General features: G+C 43.8%; 1 protein-coding gene across 9 annotated transcripts; it reads left to right on the forward strand.

The window, feature by feature from the left end:
* Nucleotides 1–212: 212 nt before the first annotated feature.
* On the forward strand, nucleotides 213–21,836 carry LOC120833510 (LIM and senescent cell antigen-like-containing domain protein 1). 9 transcript variants are annotated; one of them, XM_078091209.1, is made up of 12 exons: nucleotides 2,919–3,024; nucleotides 5,322–5,490; nucleotides 13,969–14,128; nucleotides 15,348–15,414; nucleotides 15,528–15,648; nucleotides 16,328–16,477; nucleotides 17,052–17,202; nucleotides 18,428–18,520; nucleotides 18,643–18,691; nucleotides 18,858–18,933; nucleotides 19,363–19,542; nucleotides 20,391–21,836. In XM_078091209.1, the coding sequence occupies exons 2-11, from the start codon at nucleotides 5,390–5,392 to the stop codon at nucleotides 19,496–19,498; spliced, it is 1,104 nt and encodes a 367-aa protein (XP_077947335.1). In that variant the 5' UTR covers nucleotides 2,919–3,024; nucleotides 5,322–5,389; the 3' UTR covers nucleotides 19,499–19,542; nucleotides 20,391–21,836. The 9 variants fall into 9 exon arrangements, with proteins under 9 accessions (XP_040056577.1, XP_077947338.1, XP_077947336.1 ...); XM_078091212.1 differs by lacking the exons at nucleotides 2,919–3,024; nucleotides 5,322–5,490 and adding an exon at nucleotides 214–423; XM_078091210.1 differs by lacking the exons at nucleotides 2,919–3,024; nucleotides 19,363–19,542 and adding an exon at nucleotides 251–423.
* The last annotated feature ends 56 nt before the right edge of the window (nucleotides 21,837–21,892 follow it).

Genomic DNA, 21,892 nt, shown 5'->3' on the forward strand with positions numbered 1-21,892 from the left:
TTATTTATTCTTTACATTTTTAGATGTATTTGTAAAAACAGTTTCATGGAATCATTACATTTAATGTATTTTACAGATTGAGAGAAATAATTATTCTATTGTGAAAATTAGATTTAATTTGTATTATTATATGTAATTTTAAATCTAATGAATAGTTGGATTTCTTTATGTCCGACACGTCGAAGAGGAGAATGGTTTTACATTGAAAGTCACAGGCGGAAGTGGTATTTTCCCTCGGGTCTGCATTGACGGCTTGCTGAAGCGAGGCGAGGCCCGTCTGCGCCATTCTGTGAAAACCGACGCTCAACGTTTCATCCCCGACTGTGCAACATCTGGACATCAGCAGTCCCGAAGTCCAGAAAATACTCAGTCCGGTCCGGGAGAAAGTGGCGCGATGCTCGGCATCGCTGAAATGACGAACGGGTAAGTGAAGCGTTTGTGACCGTTAACCCAAAGGAGACATTTGCCCGATAAGTTGAGAAGTTGACAGTTTTTCGATGGGTGAAAAAAAGAAGAAAAAAAAGTTGGCAGCCTCGGTGTGTTCCATTCTCTCACGGGCTACGAAACCTCTCATTCAGCCCCGACGAACCCATTTAAGTTCCTCACGTTCACGTACTAAAGTTTTATGTTGGCTAAGTTCTCCCTCTTGACCGCGCGAAGCTAGCTGAATGTAGCCCGGTTACTTTAATGTTGTATACAATCTCAACATGGTGACTGGAGCTGCTCGCCAGCGCCCCCTGCCGCGTGTCACAGGCGAACCGGGGGACTTCTTTGCATTAAACACCCGTTTCCTACGCGCTGTTCTCGGGGCTCGTGAAGCCGGTAACGCGCTCTTAAACTAATCTCTGCTCCACTTCCTTTTTATGGCGAGATCGAAGGTGGATCGAGTTATTTATAGCAGTGGTCCCCGCAAAAAAAAATATGAATGTTAAATATTAAATATTAAATTAATATTAAATATTTTATTTAATGATCAGGGCCAAATATTAAATGGCCCTGATAGAAATCCTTTCACCTGAGCTCTTTTTCTAAAATGATTTCCATGATACATGAAAGCTATTTATGAATCAAACTGTCCGATGTAAAGAGGACACCCAAGAAGCATTATAAACTCTATTGTGATTATTACTGCAAAGGTATCATCCCCTTTGGGTTAAATGAGACACCTGAAACCTAGAACTTATCTGCAGAAGTTTATTATTGGTTTCTTTCATGTTTTCAGACGTGCTTTTTGGATGTTTCTGTGTGTGTTTGTTTCTGTGTGCGTGTTGCTCTTCATTGAACCTGCTTACAACATCCCTCCTATTCATTTTTCTTGCTAAACTATTTTCAGATCTGATGAGGTGATGTCAGTCACATAAAAATGATTTGTGTCAGTCTAAATATAATGAAATTAAATACAATTATATCGTGTCAGTGAACTCAATATTTTTGTGTTAACTCAATAGAACATAATTGGAACAACAAGCTCTCACTAAAACCTTTTAGTTTCACCTCATATACTTGTTGCATTTTAAACCGGACACTATTCCTTCTGATATCTGAGAACTTTTTAACGATTAAAGGCCAAATAGTTTTAAAGGCAACCTACACTCACACATGACGCGAGTGATGGACTCACACAACACTTGAAGAAGGATGTTCCGCTATACGCCGCGGATCTCTCTCTCTCCTCCCTGCACAGGAATGTCCACTTAGACACACTGGACAGTTTCTGAACCACTTCCCGAGCATCCGTTCCCCCGGGAGCGCTGTTCAGAGCCATGTTGTTTTCCACCAGTGTGAATGCTGCTGTGTGCACCGCTGACTTAATTATGGCCTGGGATGAATCTGGCTTTTATAAAAAGCACTCTGGACACTAAAAGCCGTATGAGGGCACGTCTTTGAAGGCCTGAAGGATCGCTGCATTCCCGACGTCTTACATTTTCATCCAATCGCACTCTGTGTTGATGCAACCGGAGCTTAGAAGAACGTCCCCGGTCTCCAGTGTGGACTTGTCCTTGTTTGGAAGAGCGGTGAACTTGTGTAATGGTGGAAATCTTAATGCTCAGAGGCCTCCCACTATGGTCATATGGTGTTGAATTTATTGTGAGGCGCGCTCATGGAGTCTTATGGTTTTTTTTATCAATATTTTTCTTCAGAAGAAGCAGAAAACCGTGACAATCCAGAGCTAGTAAAAACAATTTCTATTGAAACTCAACTACATTTGAAAGGGTGTGTGCGGTATGACTGATGTCATTTTTAGAATGTAGTAAACATTTAGCACTCGCCACTTACTCCGAGTGTGTTTCTGTGTGTCAAGAACCTTGAAATTGTTATGGCATGTTATTTGTGATTATGTAACATATGCATATTTAATTTGTTTGATTCTGCAGAGATATATATCACTCTGACTTCATATATTCATATGAATGCTGGTTTTGCAAAAAATCCAAATTCTTTTCAACCAATACATTCTATGTTTTATTAAGGGTGCCATTGAGTTTTGCGTCTTTATTCTTATTTGCAAAGTTGAGTTTAGTCTCAGCTAATTCCTAGTTTCTCTAAAATCATTATTTTAGTGACAGTCGCCACGTGGTCACAGTATTCGACCTTTACTTCCTCTATGGAGGTCGCAGAGATACTCCTAACATGGCCGGTCTGTGGGAACAGCTTAATCATCTAGTCTGGTCAACGGAGTGGTGGTTCCTCCTCTTCTCTACACCGCCTTTCATCCCCCTCACTGTCCCTCCTCACACCCCACCTCCGCCCCGTCAGGCAGTCAGGGACACACACACACACACACACACACACACACACACACACACACACACACACACACACACACACACACACACACACAGGGGTCTACATGTTTGTGCGCTGGATTTACATACAAACACACACACACACACACAGCAAAGAGGAAGTGATGTGGCCGTGCGGACGCCGATAACGGCAGTCGGGGTGTTTGCAGTGGCAGCAAAGGGACTTGAGCAACAACAAACACCATCTCCGTGCTGTCGGAGACGAAGCGCCGTTAAGGTACATTTACGTTACAGTTAGAACTATTAGTAATCAGCTGTTGTGCTGCATTACTTTCCTTCTGTCATTGGTCATAATGCAGCAGTGTGAAAGGTCTCACACATCTGCATACCTTTTGATTTTTGTTCTCACTACATTCAGTCTTTTTCCGTGTGTGTGTGTGTGTGTGTGTGTGTGTTATGACTGTGTTTCCTGTCTGTTGTGTTTTATTTCTATTTAAACTGGAACTGGCATGGCTAGTCTGTTTTGGCTAAGTCTCCCTCGGGAAATTAAATTTCTATCCCGGATAAATAAGGAATCAAACCACAGAATGTTCGTTTCTGGTTTATCCGTAAGTCAGCTCGATGTCAGTGGGGCTTTATTGCACACACCTCGGCCCTGTTGCTCAGCGAGTGAACTATTGCGTATCCACTTCTTTGGAAGTTTCCTGTAACGTGTGTCACTGATTTCAAGATCGACGTTCATTTAAATAAATGGTACGTTGCAGGGGGAAATGTAGAAAGAGCAAGCTGCAGTACTGGAGTTGTCCACACTGTGGCAGTGCACTCCTGTTGCACAGAGTTTGGTGCTGTGGCTGGGTGAGTGACGAGTCAGCGTGAGGGCTCCTAACAAGGCAACTATGTCGGCACATTTAAAACCTGCTAGAAACTCTTCAGTCCAAAGTAGGTCGTAGTGCCACCATCACTCACGCATTACAGCTGCGCCGTGCAAACCAGAGCCGGTGGTATGATGTGTGGTCACTTTTCCAATTCAGATTGAAATCTTAAAACAGTTCATTTTTCCATATTTTAAGGGCCATGCACATCCCTAATGCAGTGAAAGGTCAGTGAAATGCTCACAGATGTGAAGCCTAATGCATGAGGAACGTTCTGCTTATACACTTGTTGTGTGTGTGTGTGTGTGTGTGTGTGTGTGTGTGTGTGTGTGTGTGTGTGTGTGTGTTCGCTCGTCAAACCCATGCGGAATGCTGAACAGGTCAAGGCAAGCTGCCGAAGGTTAATCTGCATAGTGCGAACCCTTCAGAGGACACGTCCTTGTCCGTGCATTGAGGAGTGACGTGCTTTCTGTCAGCCACTGGTCCGTCCACAGCCATTTCAAACCAGAGGAGACGCAGATAACGTTTTTTCAGTCGCATCGCAGGAAAGACAGCGGATTGTCCCTGCATGTCGTTTGCCATTAAACGAGTTTCTTAGCCGACTTTCAGCTCCGTCGGAAAATCTGCATCTGTGGTGTTTTGTGTCTGTTCGGGAGGATCTCTTGTTCCCACGTAACTTTAGGATGAATTATTCATAGATTGACATTTCCCTCATTCACAGTAGCTTCTGGTGCACTGGAGCAGTGTATAAAAAACATTTTTATGTCTCCATTGTAGGTGGCATTGTTCTTTGTAGTGCAGCTTTACTCCACTTCCCACCCTTGTGATCAAGATTGAAATGCTGACTGCAGTTTTTTGTACGTCCTTATTAATTGTCATTACTGTGTTCAAAACAAGTTTATTATCCAAACATCAGCATATCGGTTCGTTTTGCGTCTGTTGCTCTTAAACTCGTTCTTTCTCGTAATTTATTTTGATATGTTGAAATCCTGAATGTTTTATCTGCCGGTGTTGGCTCATCACACCTTTTGTGATGTGATGTCATTGCATTCGTTGATCTGTAAAAAGGTAACTGCAGTATATACATTTTAATAGGTTATATTTGAATTTAGAAATGTTCTTAATCTGTGTTCTATGTATTGTTCATTCATAGGTTTTTTTTTGTGCTTATTTTTAGTTTTACAACAATTGTTTTGTATATAAACATAAGCTAAAGGTCATTTCTGTTTTCTCATCTGCAAACATCCAATATGACCACGGCTCTGATGCTGACGTCATTGTCCTCTCGAATGTATCCGTACGTGCTGCTTATCATTGTGTGTGTGTGTGTGTGTGTGTGTGTGTGTGTGTGTGTGCAACATTCTGGCTTTTTTTCACCTTCGTGCTCCCGCTGGTCTTTCTCTGCATTTCTTTTTAAACAAAGGAGTTGGCCGGGGAGACGTGGGGGGTAAACAGAGAGGGTGAAGGCCACAGAGGGCAATGCCTGGCTCTGTGCTGTGACTCCTTTTCTCCCTACCTGCTGCAGGAAGGGGAAGAGGAGGGGGGGGGGGAGGAGGGAGAAGTATTTGATAGGTGTGCGGGCTGTGAAACCACACCTCTGCACACTTTATTCCTCCAAGGGGCTGAACGCGGGAGGTGTGTTTTGAGAGGGAGAGCGAGAACAAGCGCCAACCAAGACCATCTTTTTATGTGGATCACATAGTTTCTCTGGAGCCTCGCCGTGGGTGCGCGTTGTCAGCAGACCGAGGGTGGGAGCGAGGCGAAGGGGAGATGAACTCTTTGAGGCTGAAAGAGTTGTCAAACTCGGACTTGTACAGACGAAGACAGGAGAGACCAGACAGCTATGGGATCGTGGCCGGGGAGAGCCTCAGGTGAGTCCTTCCTCCGAGGCTTTCCGCTTAATCATTGACGAGACGCCGATGACAGCTGCCGCTGTCGTAGTGTTGTGCGTTTGTTTGCTGATACGCTGCCTGTTTGTATCGGACGGTGTACACACACGTTTTAGCCAGAAGTCGGGACAATAGCTGTAAATGGTTCCTCATAGAAATTCTATGGTGCAATAAGTAACTAAAGAACGAGTCAGGCCTTTGCCCCCCCGCTGGCGCACTGGATATTTAGAATATTTGTGGCTACTTTTATAGCTTTTTAAAAGTGCTACTGATGAACTATAAAGTCAGCTGATGGCCCAACAGTTACTAATCCCACAGATTCCCTGCTGCTCATTGCCAGGTTGCCTCACACTTCTAATACTTTGAATTACTTTCCATTTCCAAGGTTTTCTAACTAACAAATCCGTTGCCTTTCTCTTTACTTTCTTTTTTTTCTGTTTTGGTAAACTATTTAAACTGGGCTTCATTCAGTGAATGTGTTTGTGTCGCGTTCGCTCGAGTTGATCGACTCTCAATTCCACAACAGAGAATCCCAGAGTGTTTTGTACAGAAACAGCAACGCCACCAAAGAAAACTACTCCTCCTTTGTGTCGAGTAGTGACGAGGGGTCGAGTATTTAATCGGCGAACCCTACAGCTGAAGGCTGAATTCCTCCAAGTCATGTGACCAGCAGCAACACACAATGTACCACATGTGCAGTCTTTCACAATATCGTTTTCCCAATGCAATAACATCAATTTTAGATGGTCTTTTTCAAATTTCTCTTCCAACCCCCTCCCTGTCGCTCTCTTGGTGTCTCTCGTCACATTTTGTGTGTGTGTGTGTGTGTGTGTGTGATCCTGAAGCGATTAGAGGACTGTAGTAATGTGAGGAATGTGTACCAAGAGGGAGCTCTCTCTTCAGAAGTGTCCAAAGTCAAACCAAAATGTCTTCCCTTGAAGCCTCACTCCTTCCCGTGCAACGCAGAAAACAATTTGGTCGGGCGGGTTCTTTTTATATTTCTTCCCCAGTGCAAAGTGCCCAAAGCAAAACCGTAGCTGCATCATTTATCATCGTGTCAGAGGAGATAACATCTGACTCAACTGTGTACTTTGTGCATCTTTAGTCAGCAACGTTTCATTCGAGAAGCATGGCTTGTCTGCGAGAGTTTCCAAATTCTTTCTGCAAGTTGCATCAATACATAATTGCAGATACTGATCATGTGACCGAGCCACAAAACGGGGTGGGGGGCCTTGATAGTCGGACGAAGGAAAGCCCGTCATAGTGATGAGAAAATGTAAAACATAAAAAGGTATCCGTAGAAAACACAGCGGTGACAAAGTTCTCAATAGTTTTCCCCTGCTTTTTTATTATTATTAAAAATAAATCTCATGCCAAGTATGTTTTAATCTACAGAAACCATCAGGGTAGGAAATGTTCCGTACAAACACACTTGTCCTTAAATTGCATCCTGGACCCAAAGTGAAACACATTGTGGCGTCAAGAGAGTTTCAATGAATCATGTCCAATAAATTTAAAACTAAATACATCATTCAACCAGGAACGTTGAAGCAGTATATTAAGTGCTTTTAAATGACGACCTGGCCAAACAGGGTCATAGAGGTGATACGCGTTTACCAGCCGCCCAGAAGACCCACTTACATTTGTCAAATAAAAGTTACTTACTTTGTTTAACCTGTTGTTGTTAGTCGTTGGGCTCAGTGCGTTCCTGTGGAAATGAACCCTGAATGTGCAGGTCAGGTTGGGCGTCGGGGAACAAGAAGTACAAAACAAAGGAAATGTTAGCGATGAATGATGTTTGCACAGTCACTAAATTAGCGTTACAGGCGTGTGTGTGTGTGTGTTGGTGTGCAAACTCTCTGCGCCTTGCCTCCGGAAAAAATGGTTTTGCCAAACAGCCCTTATGTCTGTTCACCATGGTGGCTGTTGACACAGTGCGAGTTTGACGGGGGGGTTTATTTGATTTGCTTCTTTGGCTTGAAACCGCTTATCTCTGCTGCGAGTCGAGCTTGTTGCTTCCGTCTTGAATTGTTTTGCAATCAAACCGCTGTTTTGGGGATCAGTGACAATAGGCCGATCTTGTATCTTATAGCTGTTATTTTAATTAATCGCAATTCAGTAAATGTATCCACGGTTGGCTGCCTAATTAAAAAATGGTGACCCCTGCAACAGTCAAAATCAATATAAGAAAAATACATCAGGAGTTCTACAATATACGCCATAGATTGTTTAGCTCATAAGTTATTGATACATCTGTATTGGGGTAAAAAAATGTATAAGGTTAAAAAATATTCTGTGTCCTTTCTTAAAGGAGTTGTTTTGGATTTCAAGGACATCGTTCCGGAATTTGCTGGTGTTATTGGCTTGGATATTTGGATATTTGTGAATCACTGCAGTAGATCCCTCTCTGTTAACGGCTCCCCGTCCATAATATAACTACCACAGAGGTCAGTTCATTAGAACAGGATACTTCCTACTTCATTCTCCAAGAGACCCGACCTGTGACCTCTCTAGTGACCCTATGAAGAAGTCCTACCCTGCGGAGGGAACGCACACTGCAGACTTTTTGTCAGCTGCGGACAGTTGCTGGGGTCATTTTTAAGTTTAGGTTGACATCCAGCGCACCTTTTCTCTCTCATGGTGAGACGGAGAGGCGACTACTCCTTAAAACAACAATGGCAGCTCATAAAAAAGCTTAGCGAGGATGCTGAAACGGCGTCAGTTCAATTGAAACGAGGGAGTGTTTCATCATTGAAGCATGACAGATTCAACCCAAGATTATCAGCATTTTATTTGAATTTTTCATACCATTGTTTAAAGCAATATTCCACTGGGTGGTGGTTGCCAGTGTGTTCAGTATTAGCATAGCATTACTGTCATTCTGGACTTTAACTCTGCCACTAAAGGAAACACTGGTTTTTCATCACTTGCCAATTAGGGTAGTTGGAAGTTTCTCATAAAGAACATTCCCACTCTGATGGTTTCAACTCTAGATGCGTCGTTTTATCACGTACATATAAATATATGTTTGATTACGTTTAATTGAGCCCAAATCAAATCTGCAGAATTGTATGTTGCTGATTGTGCAGCTCTCATTTTGGGGTGGACCCCCCCCCCCCTGCCCCCCCCGCCATCCTCCCCGTCTCAACACGGCATCGACTGTAATCTGGAGGACAGATTACGTGCGTTTCCTGTTGCTCCATTGTAGCCCGTTCACTCAACACTGGCAGTGGGCGAGGTTCCCAAAAGGCCCCCAGCGGACGCGGCAGACATTTGTTCACTCTCAGAAAGGCTCTTAGAGCTTTGCCTGGGGAAATATTTGGCTTATTACTTAATTAACTAATTCATTTGGAGAACACAGACTTAATAGTAGAGTGCAAACAGTGAGTTTTTTTTTGAGCAGGAGCAGAAGCCAGTATACTGTTCTTGATACACTACACAACAATGCACTGCCACTACCAGTGAATCGAATACTCAGTGTAAAATAATGCAAAATGTGCTAATGTGGTGTGTTTAGAAAGGATACAAATAAATGATACAAATTAAAACAGTGCGATTATATTTCAATGTCTTACTTTCCACTTTCAGAGGAGGGTTATTCGTCCCCCTACGAGGGATAACCCCCCCCCCCTAACAAACAGACACTAAGCAGCAGCTGCCAGCACCTAGTTTGGAGATGAGGCTCCACTAGGTGTCTATTTGTAGAATTATGGTCACGTAGAAGAGTGTTGTATTGAATGAGTGTGAGGCATGTTTCAGCTGCTCACACACACACACAGGTCTGGAACATTGTTTTGGACCCTTTTTTAAAGACGTGTATATTCATTGTTCGTCCCTTTGTTTTGCTGGATTAACACAGCAGCGAGTCTCCGACATGTTTGTCTCTCTGAAGCGTGTATCCGGCTGTGGAACCATGTGGTTTCGGTGGTTTGGGAGGCGGTCGTCAATTTGAGAAGCCAGTTGGGTTTAACCACTTCGGGAGCGACCATTTACCAGAGGAGACGCATATTTGTCGGTTTGAAGTAATGCCTGCGGACCGATACGGGCTTTCTGGGGATGATTAGCATACTTCACTGCAGCTCGAGATGGCTTCACGTTGTTGTTTCAAACATTTATGGTGACTCACTTGGAAAAGACGCAGACCATTTTTTCCATTATGTTCCCCGGGTTTTATTCCTGTCAGGGGGAAAATAAGCAGCCTAAAAACTATCACGGCTAACCAGTGCGAGGGGGTCATGAAAACTGCAAACGCAGAGGAAATCCAAAGTTCACGACTCCTGCAGTAAATCATTTCAGATTCCAGTCCGAAGCCGTGTAGCTTTTATTTGTTACACTATAAACATTTCATTATTTAAACATTTAACACACTAATTAGACCAAAACAATCTGGCTCCAGTTTCTTGTGGTGTGTGTTGTGTACTGCTCTGGTGTGTTTATACAATCCCTGAGATAAACAGGGATCCGTTCTGTTTCTGTCGTGAAGTGTTTCTGACTACTTCAGCTTCTCCACCTTCTTGTGCAGCATTCCTACTTTGCGCAACACTTAGCAGTCGGAGCCAAATTGTTGTATCTCCCCAAAAACCGCACTGTTCCAGCTGTTACACGAACCCACGCAGATTGAAGTCAAATTAGGCATAGACTGGAAATCAGTGAAAGAGAATATAATATATATATATATATATATATATATATATAAATATATAATGAGTGACCCCTGTCTGGATTGGCGTCATGTTTGGCTCTTTAGTGTCACTAACCTGCCCCAGAATAGACAGCGAGTGGGACAGGAGGGGTGACCGACTGAGGAAAGAGCGCGAGTGTTGATGTGCGAACGAGAGAAGGAGGGAGTGCGTGTGAGGGAGGGGGAGAGGGAGAGAGAGGGAGGGTACGGCCAGCGCACTCTGATCAGTGTTTGGGTCTCCTCCGTGCTGCGTGCATCGCGGCTCCGCTCCCTCGACAGCGTTTCCCCTTCCTGGAAGTGCAAACGCGCATGAAAACAAAGCACGGAGGATTGCGAGTGTTGGTTTGTTTTGTTGTTTTTGGACACGTGGTGCCCGCTGGACTCCCTCAGTCTCCCCCCCCGTGGACCGGCGTGGGCGAGCATGGAGATGAACGGCCGCGTCCTGCCGCCGTCGATACCGGAGGATGGAGAAGCCCCGGGCGATGGAGTCCAGATGGAGAGGAACGGTTACCGCCAGAGGCTCCAGGACGGCGAGGGGGGGGAGGCCGAGGTCGCGGTGTCCAAGTCCCAGAGACGAAAGAGCGATGTCAAAGTCTATAAGGAGTTTTGTGATTTTTACGCCCGCTTGTAAGTACACAGTTGACAAGACCGGGGTTAAAGAGAAATAGTTAGTTCTTCAACCAGGATAATGTTTGCACTAATGAGGAGACTTCGTATGATTGGATGGAATATGTTCCTTTAGCCATGCCTAATTTTATTTTTATAACTTTTACATACGGTTTCAGAGATATTTCAGCAGGAAAGAAGCGTGTTGTGTTGTGCGTGTTGTGAAGCGTGCAGATTGGTTTTAGTAGCAGTATTGAGTCAGTAATGGAGGTAACAGTTAATAGTTGTGAGGCCTTTTCATTCTCAAGGTCATTATTAAATGCACTACCTGATGTTTAATTCCCTTGTCTTGTGATTGGTGGAGGATTTACTACATCACTAAATTACTGTCACAGATTAAGGAGGATTTTTTTTCTTTTCAAAGGGAAGTGCCACAAAGTGTTCTGAGCTTACCGTTGTGTCGCAGAATGCGAAGAACCGTAACTGGTAACCACGTTCTAGTCGCCACGGTTACCAGCCCGTTGGATTTGGTTTAAACGGGTGCCATGTTAGCGCAGGAATAGCTCCGAGTGCCACCGGAGTGGAGCACAGGAGGGGCTATTTCAAGTTGTTACGCAGAGTAGAATTTGCAAAGCAGCATTCCAAGTATGCTTTCATGAGCGGCAGGCTAAATATACGTCATACGTCATATTTCTGACCGATCGTAGCTCATCTTAGGCCGTAGGAAAAGGTGGACGTGGGGTCACCCACAGGTTTGTGAAAGGACTGGAGTGGCCAATCTGCCTGTGTGCAGAAGATAGAAAGTGGTTTGAGCTCGGGTGGCACAAGAGAAACAGTCTTGTGGTCATAGAGACATTAAAGCCTCCATGCGTGGCATTTACAGCCAAAGTCTCGCTTAGTATCACATTAAAAGGCCTGTTGACCATAGACATTGTTCAATGAAACTGTACAGCTGTAAAAGAAGAAAATGAAAGTATTCTTTGAAAATTATACTCTGTAAGAACCACAAAGGCATCGGCTGAGCTTTGAATATTCAGACAGCTGTGAGCAATATCTTGCATTCAGCTTTCCATAAATTTGCGGTAAGAGATGAAAATAATGAAGGATTATTTGACTGCCTATTCGGTGCTGTAGTGTTTGCAGATGTGTAGGATGCTTTAGCGGGTGCAAGAGAACTGAAGACACATGGAGACCAGAGGAGGGTGAAGGGAAGCAGAAGGTATTCACAACAGGAAAGGATGCCATCATCTCTACCGCCGACATCCGCCCTCCATTTGTAGTCACTGGTCCTTACGGGGAGGGTTTGCAATGTGGAAGAAGAAACCTGCTCCCCACCTACTTGTATTTAACTATTTGCAATAACGATCTAAAATGATTCTAAAAATGAGGTCAGTCAGTAGGTCAGCACACTGGATGGAGAGCCTGGATGGTGCAGGGGGGGGGGTGAAGCAGTTTGGCTCTGCTGAGCCAGGGAGTTGGAGAGGGGTCCTGTCTTTTCTGTATCACCAACGACCCCCACCAATGACCCGGGGCGCTGAATTGCATGTGGCTTTAGAAAACCCATTTTATTCCAGTTTTATTCCACTGTTGGCTTGTTTCTCCCATCCCACGGGGTGAGTAAGGCCGATCGGAGGGTGGGAAATGCCTGCGGGATGTGTCACTTCCTCCAAAAAAAACCTTCGGAACGGGCAGGGCGGTGTGCCCGTGTGATACCGGGCCAGCCCGGGTGTACACAGCAACGTGTGTTCGATAAGTTGGACCCAGATGGAAGCTGTGATTTTTTTTCCTACCACTGACTTGGAGCAGAAGTGACAATCAACGTGTCTTGAGATTTTGGGGAATTTTGTTGACTCTCAGTTGAATCTAACTAAGTTAATGTGAACAGATGGCATCGCTCCATTAAAAAAAAAAAAGAAAGTACCCTGCCTTTTGTGTGTGTTTGTGTTGCCTGGATACACTTTGGTATTCTGACCTTTCAAACAAAGCAGAGACGCCGGGACAGTCCCTCCATTCCCCCGCTCGCTCTTTATTTTCCTCTTTCTGTTAACTGGCAACTGGCAACTTTTTTCTAGTATTAACCTCTCACATCAGTCAACTTAAATGTTTGACATTGTGACTGACTAATACATGTGATGGTGAGTTGAAGAAAAGGTGAAGATGTTTGATGAAGCCGTGTGGCAGATTTTGGGGCGTGCCTCCATTCGTCATAGACTTGAGAACGCACCTGGTGTGATGTGAGAGCGTGGAGTCTTTTTCCACGTGTTGCCCGGATGCTCGTTCGCGTGCCGCTAAATACCAGCGCGGGCCGGCCGATGGCCTTTTTCTAACGACGGAACAGATTCACCGAGGCACTTTGAAAAGTGGAGACCAGCGTACACACGCTGTGCATAAACTGTGACTTCAGCTCGACCCTCTAAAGACAACATTTGGGTTTCCCACCTCAGTGATCCCCACGCCCTGATACGCTGAGCCAAAATAAACCTGACCAAGAGTTGTGTGTGTGACTTTACGGGGCTGATAACATCTTGCATCACATTTTCCCTTCTCTCTTCCTTCTTCTCCTCGTGTAGAGTCCATGTTCCAGTGGTTGGTGGCAGGGAAACGTGTGATAGAAGTAGAATTATTGGCGAGTCGCAGCATGATCTCTGCTTTTGGGAAACGTGTTGTTCCTGCAGAAACACATTTAAATGAAATTAAAAATAGATTTATTGTATTATAAATTAGGTTCAACGTAGTGTACATGTCCGATAAAAAGGATAGTGTATTACAGAACCATAATGTAACAGAATATCATCATTTTAGTGAACATTTAAGTCGTAAAGTTAGAAGGTTGAACTTCCCAATTTGAAAAAAAAAGCTAAAGAAATGGAACTTCTCAAAGCAACATACCAGTACCATCAACCAAACCAAGATGAAATTAAATGTGTAAAATAAAAATGAATAAACTGTCAATATAGCTTATACTTTCCTATACCAGCATTCATACATAATTCCTTTGCAATACCTTCTTACAGTAAAAGTCATTAGATGCCGGATTTCGTCATTTTGTCTTTTAGCAGATATTGCATTGCTGCTTCTAACTATCATAAGTACTGTCTTTCAATGTCAACGCGTGTTTTGACTATGTGAGCGTATTCTGATAGGGGTATTTTTGTTGTTTCCCCCCCCCCCAGCAACATGGCCAACGCTTTGGCCAACGCCATGTGCGAGCGCTGCAAAAGTGGTTTTGCCCCGGCTGAGAAGATAGTGAACAGCAACGGGGAGCTCTACCACGAGCAGTGCTTCGTGTGCGCCCAGTGCTTCCAACAATTCCCAGAGGGACTCTTCTACGAGGTAACACTTTGACGTGGACGATTCTTTCGGTCTGACACTCATCTGAAAAGATGAAGAATGCAGCAACTGACAGATTTATTACACCGCGAGAGGAAGGCGTGGGATGCAAATGGAATCCACTCAGATTGGTCAACACATGCCAAAAACAGTTGACACATCAAATGGTTCGGGAGATGTTTGCATGTGTTTCCGGCCGTTGCGCTGAAAAGATCCATGTAATCCTGGTTCCGCTTGTCTTAGCAGCTCAGAACACATTTGAAGGGGCCGCCACGAGCCATCTTTCTCTTTCCAGACGGTTGCATCACTGTTTATCAGGCTTTTGTCGGTGCACATTCCTCAGACAAAGAATTTAAACACATGGGCCCGTTGAGGTAAATAAAGACGGGTGAGCTCAACAATAAACCATAAATGTTTTCAAGCCCATTCCAGAAAGTGAGATGATCACCAGCTTTGACGCGAGGCCGGCGGGTTCTCCGACAGGCCCCAGAGAGCCTGACGCTTTCCTGTTTGGGTTCGAAAGTGTCCCTAATGCACCGATCAATACAAAGATCAAAGCCAAAGGATTCACATGAACCTCTGAGTCCTTGTAAATAATTGAATCTGTTGCCATAAATAAGCGACCGACTGTAACTGTAGCTTGAGCCTGTAACTGGACACGCTGAAAGTAGGACCTTACTGATTTGGGTTTTGTATATTTAAAGTGGAAAGAACGTGAAAGCCACACAAAGAGCTATCTTTAATCATTTCAACTCTGGAGAAATTCAGAAAATGTTGTTTTCCTATAACTTTATAACTGTGGGACTTGGGCTGTGTGATTTTGACATTAACGCCCACATTGATGTTTTGCGCTGCACAATCACAAGGACTAAAAGATCCAATATAGAAGACTAGTGCCACGCCATCGATTGTCATTATCCATCCCTCAATCTTTACCTTTTTGATGAATTTAACGTTGCTTCTCCAGAATGCTCTCGAAGCTGAGCAGTCAAAGAAAGGTCATGTGACACGTGTAATTTAGTATACAGCACAACGTATTTTTACAAGTGGCTATTGCTTTTTCTACTTCAAAATCATGAAAGTGGTTGTCCTCTTTTGCTGAAAATCCATATAGGAGTCTGGAAATGTCGCTTAGGACTACACTGTTCATGTTACTGCCATTAAATCGTGTCAACATACAGCTGTTTGCTTTAATTAACTGTGTGCAAATTCCCGTGGACAGTTTGAAGGCAGGAAATACTGCGAACACGACTTCCAGATGCTGTTCGCTCCCTGCTGCCACCAGTGTGGTAAGTTCAGCAACTAAAGTAATAAATACTATCCACCCACTGTCTTTCACCCGTCTCATTGAGATGGCGCTTTGACTTCATGCCCTTTTTTTAATCTCCTGGTGTTCTCTCAGGTGAGTTCATCATCGGCCGCGTGATCAAGGCCATGAACAACAGCTGGCATCCAGACTGCTTCTGCTGTGACATCTGCCAGGCTGTGCTCGCAGATGTTGGATTTGTTAAGAATGCTGGAAGGTCAGTTCCTCTCCAACCACCCACCATTCTGTTATTTGTTTATTAATATCAGTCGATGTCTGTGGCCAGACGGGCGTGTGGTTTTCGATGACGCTGTTTTATCGGCAAACCGTTATCTGAAGAATTCTCATGACCTTCTGCTTGTTAACCTCCTTTTGATCGTTCTAGCCTCAAAAGCTATTCGGACTAGAGGGAAACTATCTAACACATTTCCTTGAAATGTTTGGAGAAGGGTTTAGCTTAAGCTTGACTGACTCTGTCATTCCATCGGTCACTTTCTTTCATTCTGCACATGTCACTTTACTGTCATTTTTCACTCATCACTTTTGTCACTTGTTCGCTAGTGCACTTTACTTTTTAATTTCTTTAAATATTTTTTAACTTTTAAAATATTTTTAATTTTTAACTTTATTCTCTTATTTTAAACTAACCCATAGCCTTATTCTACTAACCCATAGCATTAGCATCTCATTTTATTTTATTACTTGTGCACTGCTTGGGTGTTGTCTAATGTTATACTGTCTACTGTTACGCACCAACCGCCAAGTCAAATTCCTTGTGTGTATGACATATTTTGGCAATAAATGTTTCCTGATTCCTTAAACAACCGATTTTCCAAATATCAGTTAAGTGTCGAATCAAGCATCTCTCTCCATTTGTGTTTTTTCTCTCCCATCAGGCACCTGTGTCGTCCATGTCACAACAGAGAGAAAGCTCGAGGCCTCGGCAAGTACATCTGTCAGAAGTGCCACGCCATCATTGAGGAGCAGCCGCTTCTGTTCAAGAACGACCCGTACCACCCCGATCACTTTAACTGCAATAACTGCGGGTATACATGCACGCACACTCACACACACACACACACACACACACATTTCTTCCAGCTGTGTCAGTCTCACAAATCAAAGAGAGCATGAAGGCAGTGGGAGGACTTTAGGCTGCAAGCTGAGTCAGGTTGTGGGTAACACACAAAATATGCCTCAGGCAGATAGAGGTCTTGTAATCCTTTGTTTCTATTCAATAAAATGTATTTTGTAAAGCCTCAGGGGGCTTCACAGTCTGTACACATGCAATATCCTCTGCCCAAGGGCCCTCACATTATCACAGGAACCCCCCTCCCTGACAAATGCTATGTTTAAGCTGCTTTTCATAACATAACTGAGGTATTCTGCATAGTGAGATGAGGTATACAAATTTGTTGTAAATTCCTAATTAACCTCAGAGATCCAACAAAGCAGCTCAGAAATGTATTGTCTCTGCAAACAAAATACCAACACCACTACATGATGGGCCAAAGACTGCTCTCTCGTGGACTAACTGTGTAGTTGCAATTGGATGAACACACACACACACATCATAATTGTAACCCTTGTAACTGTTGGGGTTTCCCTCCGTCTCCGCAGCAAAGAGCTGACTGCTGATGCCAGGGAGCTGAAGGGGGAGCTCTACTGTCTGCCCTGCCACGACAAGATGGGGGTCCCCATCTGCGGGGCCTGTAGGAGACCCATCGAGGGCCGCGTGGTTAATGCCATGGGCAAACAGTGGCACGTGGAGGTATGAACTTTTGGAAATTCAAAAGAGTTTATCTAATGATGTAGTGTCGTTGTTGTATCTTAAAGGATTTTTTTCCTGTTTTCTAAACGCACAGCGGTGAACAGAAATCTACAAGGTTCATGATTCATGATGATATATACAGAAATGTTTTTATGGCTTTTCTGCTAAGTACAATTTACTTTTATATGTTTGAGAAACGTCCAAAGAGAGCAAACGTTTAATACGTGCCTCATGTGTGACTCATACTTTTCCCAGCTTTATCTCCACAGCTGTGTTTATTGCGCTCCATCTCCCGAGTTTAACACTCCTTCCGCCATTACCCGTCTCTTTGTTATCTCTTTCGTTCACGTTGTGCTCGTTTTCCTGTCTTTCCTGCCCCACATAAAGCATCACGTGTGCACTGTGTGTGAGCGCCCATTTCAGGGCCACCCATATTTTGAGCGAGGTGGTCGAGCCTATTGTGAGAGACACTTCGACATGGTGAGGGGAATAAGTATCGGCCTGATATCGATTGCTGCCCTCGTGTCCTACTTCTCCCTGCCTGGCTCACACCTCCCGGCCTCCATCTGAGGGCTACACTAATAGTGTCTGTGCGGCCAATGCTGTGTCATGATCTACAATTAAATACAACTCTTATCTCGAGCTCAGATCATAATCTCAACCGAGCTGCCTTAATTCCCTAACAGCATTTTCATTTATCATGAAAGCACAAAGCAGTTAAATATTTGGGATTCAATTGGTTGATAAAGGTCCCTGAGGTTTAATTCTCTGTGAGAGGCCTTTTAAACCAAAATATGTCGGAAATCCGTTCTTAATTGACAGGTTTGTTGTAATCGTCAAATCGCCCAACATTGAATATTGACAGACATTAAGGTTTGGCCAAATTCTTTATGTTTTGGCTTTAGGAAACCCATATTGGTGTAATCTCCCTCTACCACACACAGACACGTGTGATGTTCCGTCGCTGGAGAGGAATTCATCAGAAATGGGAAACACCCGCCTTTTGATTCTGTCATATATCCAACCCTTTATTCCCCCGGTGTCTGGTTGGCGGATTAGAGCTTCCTCTCTAGCTCACAACTCCGTCCACCTTCTCTGCTGTCTTGTGTTCGCCCCTGAACGCGGCCACAGCACATCTGGACTGAGCTGATGACGTCAGACTGAGATAATGTTCTGACTGGCGGCCGTGCTAACACTGTGCGCTTGGCTTTGGGTTTGTTCGCAGCATTTTGTGTGTGCCAAGTGTGAGAAACCCTTCCTGGGACACCGTCACTACGAGCGCAAGGGCCTGGCCTACTGTGAGACTCACTATAACCAGGTAACTCTCGTTATTCACGTTGAGCACACGAAAGAAGTATTACATAATTCTGTAACTTGTGTGAGATTTGTCGCTCTGTTGCTCACTCTCTGTCTCTGTCTCTCTTCCTCCGTCACGCTCAGCTGTTTGGAGATGTTTGCTACCACTGCAACCGTGTGATTGAAGGCGATGGTAAGAAAGCTGTTTTTTGTAAAAATATAAATGTTTTATTGATGGTGCTGCCCTACCAACCAGTGTTTGTTAGAGAACCTCTTACCGAATGTGTTCATCTTCAGCCATGTGACGGTGAGTTGCAACGGCGTCTCTTGTGACAGTGTTTTGTTTTTTGTTTTTTCAGTGGTGTCCGCCCTCAACAAGGCTTGGTGTGTCAACTGTTTTGCCTGCTCCACCTGCAACACCAAGCTCACCCTCAAGTAAGTGACACGTGACAAGTGACAAGGTGACGCAGTGTAACATTGATGATGTCACTGGGGAGTGGCCACACAAAGATAGAGCAAGTATTCATTTGCTCTTAGTCAAGCTCTGTGAAGACTGCCACACATTCACATTCGGTCCAGCTCCCTCTTTTCCTGTCCTTTTTCTGTCACTGCCCTGCATCCGGTACTATTTACTGCCTTAACTCTTTTTCAATCCTGTTCGTTCAGTTTTTTTTCACCTTTCTCTTGTTTTGTGTTTCTCTTGCTCCACTTTTCTTCCTCCTACGTCTTCCTCTCATCCATCTTCCCCTGTTCTACCTATGCCTCCTCAATGTCTGTCTCCTCCTTCCCTCCAACTGCGCTACCCTTTTCTCTCCACCTCTTTCAAACCCCGCGCCATCTCCCTCTCCCTCCCTGCACTGTCAGAGATAAGTTTGTGGAAGTGGATCTGAAGCCGGTATGTAAGCACTGCTACGAGCGCCTGCCGGACGACATGAAACGGCGGCTGGCCAAGTGCGAACGCGACTCCAAAGAGAAGAAGAAGAAACTAATGTGCCTGTGATCCGCCCGCTCTCCTTTCTCCTCACTTCAACTGTTCTTCCTTTGGTCAGTTTCCATCTTTTCCTCCTGCCTGTGTTTATCACATGTCAAACGGTCTCAATCACACGTTTTTGTTCCATGTCATATTTTGTTTGTCCGGCTGTGAATAAGCAGAGACTGAATATGTTTGAGTGGCCTAACACTAGAAAATGTGCCGGTCCATCACCGCCTCTCAGCCAGAAACACCAGCGAGGATTAAGGGCTCGCACAAATCTCTGCTGTGCAAACAGCGCCATCCCGTCACCATGTGACATGACTGATTTGCCTGTTTCCTCGGTGCGTCTGGTTATGAAGGGTAGCGCTATAATCTCTTCCGGCAGCTTCCCAGCCGCAGCTGTGGACGTGCTAATGTCCCAGCGGGTTGAACAGGTGCCGCGCCAGCGACGATCTGCTTCAGGGACAAATGTTGTCCAGGACAGCCGGCGGGAAACGCTTTAAAGAGCTGGCCATTGTTGGTGTAGTTAAAGGGAAGGCGCTTGATTCGCTCCACCTGTGTTTTCATACGAGTATTATTAACAATTAGTTATCACAGCTATCATCAATACCTATTTTACAGTAACACTGTATTGTAATGCCATCCATCTCGCTGTCAAGAATTACTAAACGGTTGAAACAAACGTAATTTGTCAGGAACTATTCAAAGAAGTAACCCAAATGTCATTTTGAGGGATTTCTCCCCCCACCATGTATAAATTAGCACCGAGACAAAGACACCTTCAATAAATAGTTTCATTCTAAAAATGGCCACCCACAATATTAACGTCTATGAAATGTGTGATTGTCTGTGTGCAAGAATGTACTTACAAACCAGCAAGTTACTAAGCCACTTTTCCCCACTTGATCTCTCACCACAGAAACAAGTTTGTGGAGTTTGACATGAAGCCGGTGTGTAAGAAGTGCTACGAGAAATTCCCTCTGGAGCTGAAGAAGAGGCTGAAGAAGCTGTCTGAGACTGTCGCCCGCAAGTGAACGGGGGAAATAGATGAGACCCCCGACGTGACCATGCAAGTCACATTTCCAGAGTTGACAATCGTATAACAACGTCTTTGTGTATTTTACATTAAATGTATGTTCAATTTAGCTTGGCATTTAAAAGGAACATACCATCTTTTGTCTTTTCGGTTACAGAAGATCTATTCGTCATCTTTAAACTGACGGAAGACTAACAGACAGATTGTTCAGTAGGTTTGAAATGAACCTCTTCAGTGCCTTTTGGGTCAAATACTGTACTGAATATTTTTCACATGCTTGCTTTATTTCCATTAATGCATTAGCCGTAAACACAGATGATAATGGTCCTGCATTTCAAATGAGCTTTAAAAAAACACAACCCAAAGAAAGTTGCGCTGAATACATTTTTATTAAATTGTATTTTATATAATGCTAAAAACATTCTCAACTCATCTCTGGAGTAGAATTTCTGTTATATTTACAGTTTGACATTATACAGTGTTCTCCTTAATGTTACAGTGATGAACTCAACCATCACCTGGAGTATGTTGGATTGCCCAAATGTGCTATGCAATTTATATGTGAAACCATCTACATCAACTGTTATGTACACAGTCACCAGTGTGTTAGGTTCACCTGTACAATCTAAGATAATCCAATACAAGAGCTAAATGAATTCCCTCGTGTAAACTCTTCACTTTTTGATGTAACTACTATAATTTACAGTTGATAACACACGATGGTGACTGGATATTCAAAACAGCACCTCTGATATATTCATCAAACTCTGTACATAATCTTCACAGTGTCAAGATTTATTGCCTGGCAGCTGGTAACTGTGTGTCTTGCAACATGATGGCATGTGCTGAGACTGGACGTCGGAGAACACGTGTCTCTGCTGTCTGTAATCCAAAGAAAGGGATCGTCTTAGCAGGGTGTACCGACGGTCTCAGGGCTCAGATCCTCTTCGGTAAACCGTTGCCAATGGGACAGACTAGTTTCACTTAAGCAGCCCATGATAAAATACTGTTCATCTTTTACCTGGTAGTTTTATAGAAAAACACATTCCACTATTTTCTAGAAGTTTTTTACTATTTCACTATCCGTGTCACAATATTTGTCATGTAGAGGTATAGTTAGATTCTGAACTTCAGCTCCACTAAAAAATGCAGTTGACAACTTACTACCATGGCAACTCTCATATTGTATATCATCTTTGCTTGTCAAAAGACACTATTTATTCATGTAAACACCAACGTGCATGTCCTAAACTTGAATTGAAGGCTATTTTCATTATACCTAAAGTATTTCTGCACGCTCTTCTGAATAAACATTGTGTGTCAATGATACAAGTGCATGTAGTAATGTTTTTTATTTTCAATTTGTCATTGTACACCCATTCAAG

Source organism: Gasterosteus aculeatus, chromosome 16 (assembly GCF_964276395.1).
Source record: "Gasterosteus aculeatus chromosome 16, fGasAcu3.hap1.1, whole genome shotgun sequence".
NCBI lineage: Eukaryota > Metazoa > Chordata > Actinopteri > Perciformes > Gasterosteidae > Gasterosteus > Gasterosteus aculeatus.

What these genes read in the sequence shown, in the direction of transcription:
- LOC120833510 (XM_078091208.1), top strand. Translation starts at nt 10,611, where the DNA reads ATGGAGATGAACGGCCGCGTCCTGCCGCCGTCGATACCGGAGGATGGA. An exon ending in TCCCTGCTGCCACCAGTGTG is followed by an intron (nt 15,415 to 15,527) that starts GTAAGTTCAGCA and finishes GTGTTCTCTCAG; the next exon opens with GTGAGTTCATCATCGGCCGC. An exon ending in AACACCAAGCTCACCCTCAA is followed by an intron (nt 18,934 to 19,362) that starts GTAAGTGACACG and finishes CTGCACTGTCAG; the next exon opens with AGATAAGTTTGTGGAAGTGG.